General features: G+C 37.9%; 1 protein-coding gene across 1 annotated transcript; it reads right to left on the reverse strand.

The window, feature by feature from the left end:
* Window positions 1-671: 671 nt before the first annotated feature.
* Window positions 672-11,766, reverse strand: LOC127366697 (putative serine protease 29). The gene is made up of 10 exons (XM_051405884.1): window positions 11,470-11,766; window positions 10,286-10,907; window positions 6,517-6,609; window positions 5,870-6,004; window positions 5,398-5,563; window positions 4,149-4,327; window positions 2,967-3,062; window positions 2,360-2,502; window positions 2,030-2,185; window positions 672-857 (listed from the first exon to the last, which is right to left on the reverse strand). The coding sequence occupies exons 2-10, from the start codon at window positions 10,782-10,784 to the stop codon at window positions 798-800; spliced, it is 1,527 nt and encodes a 508-aa protein (XP_051261844.1). The 5' UTR covers window positions 10,785-10,907; window positions 11,470-11,766; the 3' UTR covers window positions 672-797.
* Between the last annotated feature and the right edge of the window lie 1,516 nt (window positions 11,767-13,282).

The following is a 13,282-nucleotide window of genomic DNA, read 5'->3' on the forward strand; positions in this document are numbered from 1 at the left end:
AACCCAAAGTAAAGGCTGGTTACAATCAGACTGCACTGTGTGTGTGTGTGTGTGTGTGTGTGTGTGTGTGTGTGTTGTTTTTTTACACGAAAAAAAGGCTTTCATGCACGAATTATAAAAATATACACATAAAAGAAAAAAAGTTTATTATATTTTAATTAGTTTTTTTTTTTATCATCAGCAAATGACTGTATAATATGTTATTGCCCAACACATACAACAAGAATCCCTTTAAGTCCCAGGCCAAAAAATTATAAATAAATTAATATATTAACTTTAAATATGGATTTAACCAGAATTAACCAGCACTATTGAAAATGTACATTTATTTTAAATAAATAGATGCAGTCAGGATTTATAATTATTATATGCTTGACAAATGTAGGTTTGCCTTGAAATATTTGCCACTTTTTTTCAAATTAATTTAGAAGGTGTCAAATATGACAGCATCATAACCAATAAAAACACATGCTTCTATCTATCTAGTAACACTCTGTATACAGCAGCATTTCCCATTAGGGAAAATGGGACAAAACTAAAATGATGTAAACAAATGTTGCTGTAATGACCAGGTGTGATAAGGCTTGGCAGTGAGATAGGTCAACTGGTTCATGTGTGTACGACTTATGAGGTCAAAAAAATAAATATGTAACAACATATGCAATATATAACAAAGATATGTGCTGAGGGACACAGTTTATAAGCCTATTACCATAATATTATAATGATTTTTATTTTTATTTTATGAGAAACAACACAAATAAGCAGATACAGATGATTTGCTTCTTTATTGTTTATTATGTGTCAGGTTTTAGTGAGGTGTCGGTCATAGCTCGAGTGGTCTCCTCTGGTTTGTTCTGCAGCAAAAACACAAAAGTGAAAATGCCATTCATCAACGTGAAGTATAGTTATATTGATTTCCGTAAAGGAAAGGTGTTAAATCTAAATGTATTCTGCCAATAACAAATCCAGCATAGTATAAATCGATACTCTCATCTAGCTTACTGAGCCAATCAGTCTATTCACAGTCTCTACTCTTTATTGATATGTAGCCCCATTATTTGTTACTAAGGAAACCCTCCATAATGCTGAACAAAACATGTAAACATTTCTTGAACAGATACTGGGAAGGACAAGCCTATAAAAGATGCCACTTTTTTTTCTTTCTGTATCCTAGGGGATACAGTAATTTGTGCATGGGGGGAAGGTCATTAAGTGCCTGAACAAAACCACAAGTTATTATTATTTTTTTATTATATTTTGGGTGGACTGTTTAATAAAACACTGTTTCTTAAGGATGATAACATTATATTTTAACAGCTCTGATAATTCAGCATTAAATGTCTGTATCCTGGAGGATACTAGGTTTTAAAACAGGGATAATCAAGCACATATGTATGCATGCTTTTAAGCCTATACTCTACAGATAATCAATAAAATAAAGGTGTGAAATACTGATTAGTACTCTTTTTTTACTCTTGACATAAATTACATATAGTTATATAAGGTTACTTCTATAGTTACAGTTATAGAAGGCGTTCAGAACTTATGTGAATAACTTTTTTAAACTTTTTATACAAAATATGAAAGAAAGTAGTTAATTAATTGATTAGAAAGGAAGATATAGTCGGAAAATTGGAAAATAAAGGTCATATTTTGAAAAAAAAATCAGGAAATTGTGTTATTTTGACCTAGATACATTAGAAAATAGCGTAACATTTCCCAAAACATATTTGCTTGCCCATTTAAGGGTTAAAAAAAACATGTAGTTTATAAGACAATCCCAAGAGTTATGAGGCAATCCAGTGTTATCCCTGTAACCTGGTTTATGGGAGTAACACATGATAACACACTCAAATTGTTCTCCCTCCAGAGTCCACGGTTCAAAATAAAAAATATAATTCCCATTTAAAATTTTAAAATAGCCCACAAACAATCCAGTTTATTTGACATAACTAAACTATAAAATGACTGACCATGACACATTCATACAGTGAAAGACAGACAGGGGCCTCACTCTGTACAGTACCTCTATATATGTGTCGACCCAGTGGATCAGTTGGGTTACTCTGCTGTAGACGCCTGGTTTATTGGGCCGTCCACAGCCCTCGCCCCAGCTCACCACCCCTGCCAGCCTCCAATCCCCACTGGCTGTCTCACACACCAGGGGTCCACCACTGTCTCCCTTTAAACAGGACCAAATTATTCAGCAAACATTATTTCTAACAATGTTTGCACATTTAATGGTGACTGAAGTGAAACCGATGCTTGAGTTTGACCGTGGTTATCTATTGTAAAGTTTAAAACTATTCTGTATCAGGTAGGTTTATATGGAGATTTTATATCACTGGGTGTATACCTGGCAGGAGTCCACTCCTCCATCCATGGTGCCAGCACAGATCATTCGAGGGGTTAGGTACACGCCGTAGACACTTGCGTTGGAGCAGACGGATTGAGCTATTACCTTGACCTGAGCCTGCCTTAGCTCATTTGACACAAAGCCTGACAGAGTAAGGAAAGAAAGGAAGACAGGGCAGTGACTGTGATCTAAGCGTATAAATCAAAGGGAGGTAAAGAAAATGCCCTGTCTAAAATCACTCAGACAGGCTGCAGCTAACAAGCTCAGCAGCGTCTTCTTACACTAAGCAGCTGCTTCAGACTTCTTGTAGCTGCCAGGGGGCCCCCAAAGGAGCACATTAGAAGGATGAAGTCTGCTTTTCACTCTGTGTCATCATTTAAATCATCTTCTCAAGTATTTTTGTTTCAGAACGTCTCACACGCAAGAACAAAATCTAAAAAGTTATTCTCCTCACTGATTTTAGTTGACTGTTTCTATTAAGGTTTGCAAGTTGTAAAGTTATTGGTTATAGCTTATTTGGGAAAAGCAATGGACCTGCTTAAGAGGATGGAAGAACCACGACCAAAGAAGGTGCTGTCAGGAATCAGAGGGTTTAAGTATAACACACCTCCTTCATGAATATATCCCCAGCCTGTGATCCAACAGGCTGCTCCGGCTGAAAAGGATTCGCTCGGACTTGGCAAACAGACCGGTCGCACCCCATCTGCAAACAGCACACAGTAATCAGATTGTAACCTAATCTTACATTTATAAGCAAAGCAATAAAGACATAAAGGTTATCACACATATATTGTCATTTTTTTCCAAGCCAAGTTCCTCTACATACTTAGAAAAACGTATTGCTTTCCTGACAAGCATGTAGCAGATTTTATCTTTATGTTTTTTTAAACTCAGCTTTTAAAACAGAAATGGCATTGCAATAACATTAATAATCAACACGGATCTGCTGTATTTAACCAAAAGTATTGAAATACAAATACAACAAATACGTATTTTACACTGCATACTCACATATCTGTATAAATGTAGCTTGCAGGAGTTTAAATGTGTCATTTAATTTGTACCTGAGTACTTTTTGAACAGTTTGTATGTAAGAAGCAACCCATGATGTATTAAATTTCTGTTAAATGCTTATTTTGACAATACTACAAAAGCACAGTGATATAAGCACATGTTACAACTACCCCACAAACCACCTCCTCCTCCAGCCCACAGGGGCATCAGAGAGAAACTAGAAAAAAATACCAACAGATGGCAAACTGGTATTTGCTGCAGGTATTTACCTAGACTCTGTCTTAAGCCACATTTGGTTTTGGCAATAACAGTGAGTGAGAGTGGTTAATGTTTTCCTGGATGGGTTTACAACATTCTTTTATGTAACATTAACATAGCTACAAAAACACTCACTAGAAAGACAACTAGGTAGCTTTATGATGTTAGAGTTGCACCATTACCTTGATTGTAATTTTTTTTTTTAAACAATTCAAAGCATGCTAATACCTGTATATTATGCAGTAAACTGAATAATGGGTTTTAGAAGTAACAGTAACAGTAACAGTATTAGCCATTTTATGGAAGTCATCAATATCACATTTTCAAGAGCTTTTACACAAATTCAAGACCCCATCATTTAAAATGAAATATTTCTTTCCAGCCCAGCCTATTTTGGAATCTCTTTCTATGTCGTGCAATTGGAAATACAATGAGCCTACAGTATTTATGACGTCCAACAAGGTACATGGTGTGTTTTTGCCCACTCCTGCCAACAGATGGAGCCACCTCCTCTTACCTTTCATGTCCATGTCAGTGATGGTGCGCAGCAGGCCCACGTCATAGTCGTTGTTGTATCTGTTGAAGCGAGGGTGATAGAGGACCTGCAGTGCTTTGTAACGTTTCCCTGCAGCGTTGTCTGCGATGTTGACAGTGTCCACCACCACCAACCAGTCAGCCTCTTGAAGCATGTTGTTCCTGCAGAAACAGCAGTGTGACACAGACATTTGTGGTCTGAGATCAAGTTTTTTTGCCCCAGTGTGCACTGATGCCAAAGACCAGTGCCTGTCTTTGTCTTGATTGTGGACTACACTGATGCTGTTTTTACTCTGATGACGCCTGAGATGAGAATTACAGTTGGTTATTGTGATCAACTAAAATCAACTCTGTGTTATTGGCATAAATTATTTAGAACAACACTATATATTCATGTGCAGAACACACACATCTCCAAAAAGTCAAAAAAAATGCTTTAAAGGTCCATATGCATAACTATGTTTTCATTCATGTAAATTATAATCTCTTGAAATTAAGAATTGTTTTTGTTACCTTAGAGTGAGCCTCTTATCTCTACTGATGCAGTGGTTCCCCTTCGATAGAGTCCACCATGTTGAAAAAGTTGACCAGAACGGACAAACCAAACACTGGCTCTAGATAACGTGTTAAATCCTACACACTGGTCCTTTAAAAATTCTTCTTCAATTTGATTGCATTGGAAAAACTACATTGATTCTAACTGACTCTTACTGACAGTTAGAAAACCAAATGCTTAATCAGTGTTGTGAATTCTTGACAGGGAGAAAATTACACAAATAACTCTATAACTCCATAGGACTGCTCTCAACTATGGTCAACAATTATTCATTTTTGCTTCAGCACTACAAACAATTTAATGAGCTGCTTGTAGTTTGTAGTCAGGCTCAAAAATCCTTTTTGTTTTGGTTTCTCAAAATCCGAATGAAATGTTCAAAGGTGGTAGACTTTCCCCTGCAGACAGATTTACATCTGTGATGTTCAAGAAGTCTGCTGTTCTGGAACAAAAATGTGCAAAATGCACTGACGGGGGTATTCATCTGCCTTCAGTTTCTCTTGACTTCTTGAATCTGATTAGATCAAAACATAGCTTTAAGTTAGACCTGACTTTATGGTCTTGTTTACAGCCCTCCCTACTGAGGGTTGTGGATATGCAGACAGGATGTGTACCTGGCTGCATATGACTTTAAGATTTTCTCCCTTTACTCCCTTATCTCCCCACGTCCACCTCTTACTCAACAAAGCAGTGAGCTGCAGTGATGACCCAGTGAGGGGAGATGATGGCACCTCCACAGACGTGTTTCCCTCTCCAGTGCATGCTGACCTGCCACCCCCACTTGTCCTTGGCGGCCAACGTCCCCCCAACAATGCGCCTGCCATCACTGACCAGAACTGGGCAGTCTGGGTGTGACAAGATGAAAAGAGCCAATGACAGATGATACAGACACATTCGATAACACTTTACTTACTTACTTTCATACATTCAGAGTACAGAGTATATTAGCAGTTTAATATAGCAAATGAAAATTATTCCAGTAAAGGCTATTAAACTTATGTCATAACTGCCAGACAGCTGATGGATATGTAATAATCATCTGGTGTCCAAGATAGCAGACAATTACAATGGAATTAATATTACAATCCCCAAAGCCTTTAACCAGCTTATATATCTATTTTTTTTTTTTTTTTTTTTTTTTTTTTTTTTACCTGCTGTAAAGTTCCCTGTCTGGTTCAATGGATTTTTAGGCAGAAAAGGCAGTTGAGTTGGGACACTGCAGTTCCCCTTCACTCCACAAAGATGAGGTGATTCACCTGACTCAGAGGGAAATGCCAGGAACAGGACTAATTTCAAGAGAGAAAAAAAGCAGTGACATGACACACTGAGATAATTTACCTGAACAGAAAAGATGTAAATCTCAGAATCATTAAAGAATTGAAATACTCAAAACTCCCAATTCTCTGTGCACATTTTAAAAGTAACCATTGAGACAGATTTGGCACCACTATTCAAATTTGAACCTCTGCGAATTATTTTGACCCTGTTCCAAAGAGTGTAATATATTCTCCATTTGCCCTTTTGACTCAGTATTCAAAATTCAGCAGAAAGCTTCAGAGAGGATTAACTGGCATTTTGAATTTTATCCTCATTATATTATTAATCACATAAACCCCCCACAAGATTAGGTATTGGATTAGATTAGATATGGTTTATGTGGTACTATTGTTCAGATTATGATACACAAGTGGTGAGTAAGTGATGCAGTGTAATAAAAAAAAAAAAAATTAATAGAACTTCCAGCTCATTGTTAGTCGGGTAAGTACATCGGAAGTTGTGTACAAGTAAAATAGGTTACCTAAGAGAGCAGAGGTGATGACCAGTTTGATGATGATAGGGAAGCTCACAATCAATAACAGCTCACGGCGTGTACAGGCTTGAGGCTCTGAAACTACAAATAAATAAAAAAACAAATAATTACATCTTTAAACCATATAGAAGGCAGTGAACTTTGACAAAAGCTGACTTGATCATCTTTTTTTTTTATTAAACCCAGGACTGGACTGAACCTCATAAATCCAGTTTTTGCATAGTAACTAGGCTACTAGATAGCTTCAAACAGATTCACTGAATCAGGGTGTACTGTTAAAACTTAAGGAATATCTTAATTGGTACAGACCTTACTGAAGTAGTGTATTAATTGCTTGTTAGGACACTGTCCAATCAACCAACCCTGTGTTGCTTAGGGGAGAAAAATTCATTAAACAGCAAATTCTTTGTAAATATAGGTATAGTTTTATTCTATTTATATATTTATAATGTATGTACAAATGTGTGAGTTAACTTAGTAGTATTAATGCAGGTTAGAATGATTAGAAAATATCTGATTATGCTAACTTGACTGGCATTATTTTGTCTAAGCTACACTTCAACAGTATAACTTTATGTAATTTGAGTTATGTTGTATTATCTTTTGTGAATATAATTTAATTCTTTCCAGTTTACATCATTAAGCAGCATTTAATCAAGTGTAGGGTCAGTTGCGTTGACCATATTCTAATATATTTTACTACAAGGGTCATATGTTAGCCTGCCAGCCTGGTTAGTTTTTTCAGTTGGTTCAGTTAGCTCATTACATAACAGTTAATTATGGCAAGCCCTTTTAACATTTAATCACCAGTGGTAAAAGCAACAATGAGCACAATTAGACTATAAAACACTATCAAAAATGTAAATACCCTGAACAAAATGTTTTCAGAAATCACAGCACAGAGGAAGAGAACATCTGACAGAAAGGGTGGGTTGCAAGTAAAACAGGAGACTGATCAGTCAGCGTTTAGAGGCAAGCTGTCCTAGGGTCTTTGGGCCGACACAGTTAAGTTTGATCATGAAATGGCTCCGTTCAGAGGACTTGAGTGAATTGAGGACAGAACACATCCATAATATGCGGTAAAGCATGAGCTGTGCCTTGTAGGTAAAAAATGTTGAAATCAATTTTATGCTTGACTGACAGCCACCTGAGGCGGACGAGTGCTGGTGTTAACGTTGAACCTCTCACTAGTTTTTTATAAAAGCCTCACGGCAGCATTCTGCTGCAGCGGGGGACTGATGATGATGATGTTGTGGTAAATGTTAAGGTGAGTCATTCGTGAACTCTGGGAAGTAATTTATGCTTCTTTGCCTGAAAGACCTTTTTCCTTGTATAACTTATATCAGTTTGATGCTACATACAGTGGCGTATGTATACTATGAATGCATGCTATGACAACATGTACCAGACTAAAAAAAGACTGACAAACACTATTCCTTAGATGAAAATGGAGGATAAATAGATAAGCTGGGTTTTATCCTCCACTACGTGCCTGAGGCTCAGAAACAGTGGATTGGCTAAAACAAATGAGAGAGACAATGAAATGAAAGCATTTGATTCTTTATAATTACGTCCAAATCATGGAGAGATAAATAGATCGGATTAAAGTTTCTTAGTTTGGAGGAAAAAAAGAGAACTGCTTAACATGCTGCATAGTTCTTTGGTTTATTTTGTTTTTTGGCAATTTCCAGTTTAAAAGTCAAATTGCAAGAAATTGTTGTGCCGTCTATCCACAACCTTGCCAAAAGCTAATCTGCCTGGATCATTAACTATCATTAGATGGATAAAACTGTCCATATGGCTCATATGGTATTGGTAAAAAGTACAATTAAAATGATACACCTGAGGGGAATAATTAATATCATACATTCATAATATACCTCTGAGGAATGATGAAACATTTTACCAGTTAGTTAGATATGATGCAATCCAATTTAGGGTGGCGGGATAACACACCATGGTGTTATTACTGAGGTTGTAAACAGCTGCTTCAGCACTATGTGCTTTGGAGAAACTCTGAGAAATGTTCTGTATCTATCCATTCTAAGAGCTGATAAGAAACCACTCTGTCCGGCACTTTGGAAAGAAGAGGGAGTTGGTGTCAGGAACATATGGATGGCTGTGTTATTTTGGAAGCAATGGATTAAGGCTGTTTTCTAAGGAGAGGCTGAAAAATAGCATGCATTAAGAAACCTCAGGTCACTTTCAGAAGCTTGAGAACAATGGAAACAATCCTATAGGGATGGTAGCAATGATTTATCTTTAAGGAAATATGCTGGCAAGACACCTTGTGTGCAAAGCACAGCTTGTATATGGGACACTATAGGATCAATAGGATCGTGAAAGCAGATGGAGAAGTGTTTTTAACCCTTTTGAAGGGCTGGCAAAGCATGCAGATTATCATTGTATTATAGTATAGGTGACGTGAGTAAATCTTGGGCCAAATCTTTGCTGTGTATTATTGTGAGTAAAGGATAAAAACCTTGTTTGTCATCACTTGAGAAGGCAAGAACAGCCAGGGGAGCAGAATGTACAGACCTGTCTGTGCAGACGAAAAGCCTGCGAGTGTGTTTGGTTCTCATTAGCTACATCAGCAACATAGTCACCTCACATCTATCACTTTTTGATCTTTTTAATATAGAGGCTCTTGGCTATGTATTTTTGTTTTAAGATACATATTGAATAATTTATCCACAGGGATTAATTATCTGTATGCACAGATCAGATTAGTGGTGCAAGGCTGTGTCTAGATCAATAATTTGGCTGCTTTCACTACACGACTAAAGAATTTAGCGGCTAACTGAGATTTAGAGTTGTAACAGCAGATTATTTTTTTTATAGTGCAACAATAATAAGACTAAGAGTGTACGGGTCTGGTAAGCTGTACATAGGGACAGCTGTGCTTTGAGCTAAATGCTAACATGTCTTGGTTTAGTGTGTTGTTTAACAGCTGAGGGTGATAGGTATGTCAATAGTTTTGCAGGTATTAAGTCAAAAACCAAAGACTTAGAAAATTTGAAAAATTTGAGCTGACAATGGCATCAAATGAAGATCATAATTAATACATTATATAAAACTTATCTGAAGGGGAACATGAAAGTCAGTATCAAAGTTCATGGCAATCCATCCAGCAGATATTGAGACATTTCAAAATCCCATGGTGATGGTGGTGCTATGGAGTCAGAGGATCCCCAAAGTCAGTAGGCTTTATCCTCTGGGGACCATGAACATCTGTACAAAATTTCATCAAGTTTTAACTAGTCGGCTTTAAAGGAGCAGGTAAGAGGATTTTGTTACCTTTGAACAGAGCTAGGCACATTTTTTTCACCCTGTTTACAGAATTTATGCTAAGCTAAGCTAACTGGCTGTTGGATCCAGCTTCATATTGAACAGACAGATATATAAGTGGTATCAATCTTCTCATATAGCTTTCAGCAACAAAGCAAATAAGCGTTGTTGTGTGTCAAGCTATTTCTTTAATGCTGAAGCATCGTGATATCCTGAAGGTCCAATGATTTAGTGGCACCAATTGGTGTAGATGCAGATCGCAACTCCCTCACTTCACCCTCCCCTTCCAAGTGCCAAGGAGTAACTATGGTGGCCGCAAAATGTAAATATGAATGCACTTATCTAGAGCCAGTCTTTTTCATTTGGACCAAGGGGCAAAACCAAAACTACACAAACCTACATTAAAAGTGTCCAGGTCGGGCCTCATCAAAACTCCACATTGAACCAACACCCTTAATTACAACCATACCTGGCTCTTCTTCAGGGAGATATTTGGGTAACATGAGACCTATCGATCCTTCCTCCAGTGGTCCTCCATCTGACGGTTTCCTCTGCTGAACTTCCTGGAGATTATCACAACAAGGAAGTGGTAAAGTCAGGGTGTTTTGATCTTGGACCTCTGAGGACCCAGAGGAGGAAGATGATACCTCTGGAAGTTGAGGCTCTTTTGCCACTTCAGTTAAAGATGGTGGCTCTGGGTATACGTTTCCACTAGCTGCAGGTTTATAGTGAGGCATGAGTGTCAGGACTGTAGAAGGGACTAGAGACGATACGCTCAATACTTCATGACTGGTTGGACCTTGAAAAGATGTTGATGACCAGTGGTCAAGGGGCAGATAGATTGATGCAACAACTGGCTGCTGTGCATCAGAAGTGCTGGTGCTTCCTGTCTGGACCTCCAAATCCATACTTTTAAAGTCGCTGGTAGCTGTCATGAAGTGCAGAGTATGTTTAAAGTTAGGGTTCATGTTTGATTTCTTCTGATTAGCACACGTGTGTTGGTTTGGGTAAGATCTTCTGGATTTCAAACATGGCTGAGCTGGGAGGAGGGACACAAAAATGGTCAGAAACTCTGAAACCTAAGCTGAATCCTGCAAAAACAAAACACAACAACAAAACATGAGCTTGCAATAATGCTTCTGTGAGTAAGTTTGAGATATTAACTGCAGATATTCTCACTTAATATAGAATAAGTCGAATATGGCCTTTTAAAATGCATTTTATTATCCTGCATTACTCAAAAAACAGTTTTGAGAATTGCTGCTTTTTAAACAAATGTCAGACTGGATCTTGGTAATTAAGCCTGGTTAAATTATGGAATGGAATTACACTGATTTTCCCAAAAGAAATTACAAGGACAGCTTGGAGAACGTCCAAGTACATGCTTGCTCTGAGGCAAATACTAATAAATCTAAGCAAATTTATTAGGAAAATGCAAAACAAGGCCACATATATAACTCTCACGAAAATTCTGAGTTATATTACTAAACTTGATTTAACCTCTATTCATTACCAATAACTGCAAAAAAGGACATCAGTGATTGAACACAGTGTTTGTTGAATATTCTGCACCCTCGATGCCTGCCTCATATCTTAGCGTTTCCCCATCAGAGTGCTGTTCCCAACTCTAAACATCTTTTCAAGTGCCCTCACCTGAATGTCAGCCATACGGATTTGCATGTGTCGGCTTCATTTGTATGCGTGGGATTATTCATCCGAATGTGTCTCCTCCATTTATTAAACCAGCTTGTACCACAGTGGGGAAAAGAAATGCATCACTGTTGCACCGCCAGTGACAAGACACAGAAGAGAAGAAGCTTGCTCTGGTGCATCCTTAATCCAAAGGTATCTCCTCCGTTACTGCGAATCCATCATCTTAAACTTTCGTCTGTTTGTCACCTCTCTTCTTATGAATGTACCGCTCTTCTCCTCCACTCCTCAGTTACCACGTAATCCTTTCATTGTGCCACCCCCTTCATAATCTTCGTCCTTCTCCTTCCCTCTCCAACTTAATCTTTCTCCTCTGGTCAGAGCAGGTGAGGCTCTTACAGTCAGGTCAGTAACGGATACGTGCACTCTTGTCATCGGGCGGCTATGAAATATGCATGGAGATAATTGCGAGCTTGGGTCAGAGTTTAACAACAGAGGGTAATGTACACCACACCACTGAATTGCCCCCACTCACAAGTACTGAGGGAAATAATGGCAGCACGGACTGACACACATACAGAGTCAAGGAGTTGAATTTCTCATAGTTGAAAGATATGTATCCAATAATCACGCTCCTGTTATAAATCTGAAGAGGCATACTTGTGTATGAGTGTGTATGAGTGTGTGTGTGTGTGTGTGTGTGTCCAGTCTTCTCAAGGGTATTTTGTTCATCCTATCACATTACTGCATCAGACAGTGTGAGGTGCTGGAAGCAATAAAGAACCCCAGTCATGGTGTTACTCAGCATCTTCTAGATTACACTGCTGAGCTCACTTTAAAGATCAAACATGGTGGAAGAGGACATGACTGCATCAAAAGTGTGTCACTCTGTCGGCGGCGTGGTAAACACATCTTACAAAAACAGGATTTGCCCAAAAATTAACAAAAGAACTGAAAGTCAAAGCATCGACTCATCATTTCATAAAACAACAACAAAACAGAGAGGTAAAAAGTCACAAAACAAATACATAAAACAAAAATGACATTTTATGTGACAAACATAAAAAAAAAAAAAGAACTGGAAAGACACAAGACAGCTACACAATAACAATGTAAACATGCTGATGTCTAGCTGCTATAATGTTTCCCACGTGCCCCACTTCAGTTTACTGTGTTAGCATTTGTTTAATTATCACTAAATGAAACAAATTATATCTGAGGCTGATAACTGATGTTATTTAGTGCAGGTATTTGGTCATAAACCAAATGGACGATTAAAATTTTGACTTGATGATGGTACTAGAGGAAACTTTAAGGGTTTATCAAAGTTCTTACAGTTCATCCTGAGGGGGACATGAACGTCTGCAACAGATTTAATGGCAATCCATCCAATATTCTGCTAGACATTTCTCTCCAGGGCACATCCTCATGGTGGCACCAGAGGAAAAGTCAGGGGACGGATGTTAGGATTCATCCTCTGGGGACCATAGCCATCAGCAACTGAAAAAAGTACGCACAAACAACTCTTTTCTTGTGATATGTAATGGTTTTCTGTTTTGAAAATGTGTTTGTGAGATGTAAAATGTCAGTTTTCTGTTTTCTTGCAGTCACTATGTTTACACTGTTGCTGAACAGTTTCCTGAACTGCTGTTCTTTTTTATGCACTGCACTCAGACAAATGTATATGTAAATCTATAATACATTTACACAAACATCCCTACGCTAAAGTTTTAAAAAACATCAGAGTATTGCTTGCTTGTTGTTTCTAACATGAGCATGGAGCAGCAGCCTCCCCATCTGCACATGACACTGACTG

Source organism: Dicentrarchus labrax, unplaced genomic scaffold (genome assembly GCF_905237075.1).
Source record: "Dicentrarchus labrax unplaced genomic scaffold, dlabrax2021, whole genome shotgun sequence".
In the NCBI taxonomy this organism is placed as follows: domain Eukaryota; kingdom Metazoa; phylum Chordata; class Actinopteri; family Moronidae; genus Dicentrarchus; species Dicentrarchus labrax.

Excerpts from the sequence above, each read along its gene's own strand:
- LOC127366697 (XM_051405884.1), bottom strand. The coding sequence starts at position 10,784 with ATGAACCCTAACTTTAAACATACTCTGCACTTCATGACAGCTACCAGC. Across the intron at positions 5,564-5,869 it reads GACAGGGAACTTTACAGCAG|ACTGCCCAGTTCTGGTCAGT; the intron begins GTAAAAAAAAAA and ends TGTCACACCCAG. Across the intron at positions 4,328-5,397 it reads GCAGCTCACTGCTTTGTTGA|GAACAACATGCTTCAAGAGG; the intron begins GTAAGAGGTGGA and ends CTGTTTCTGCAG.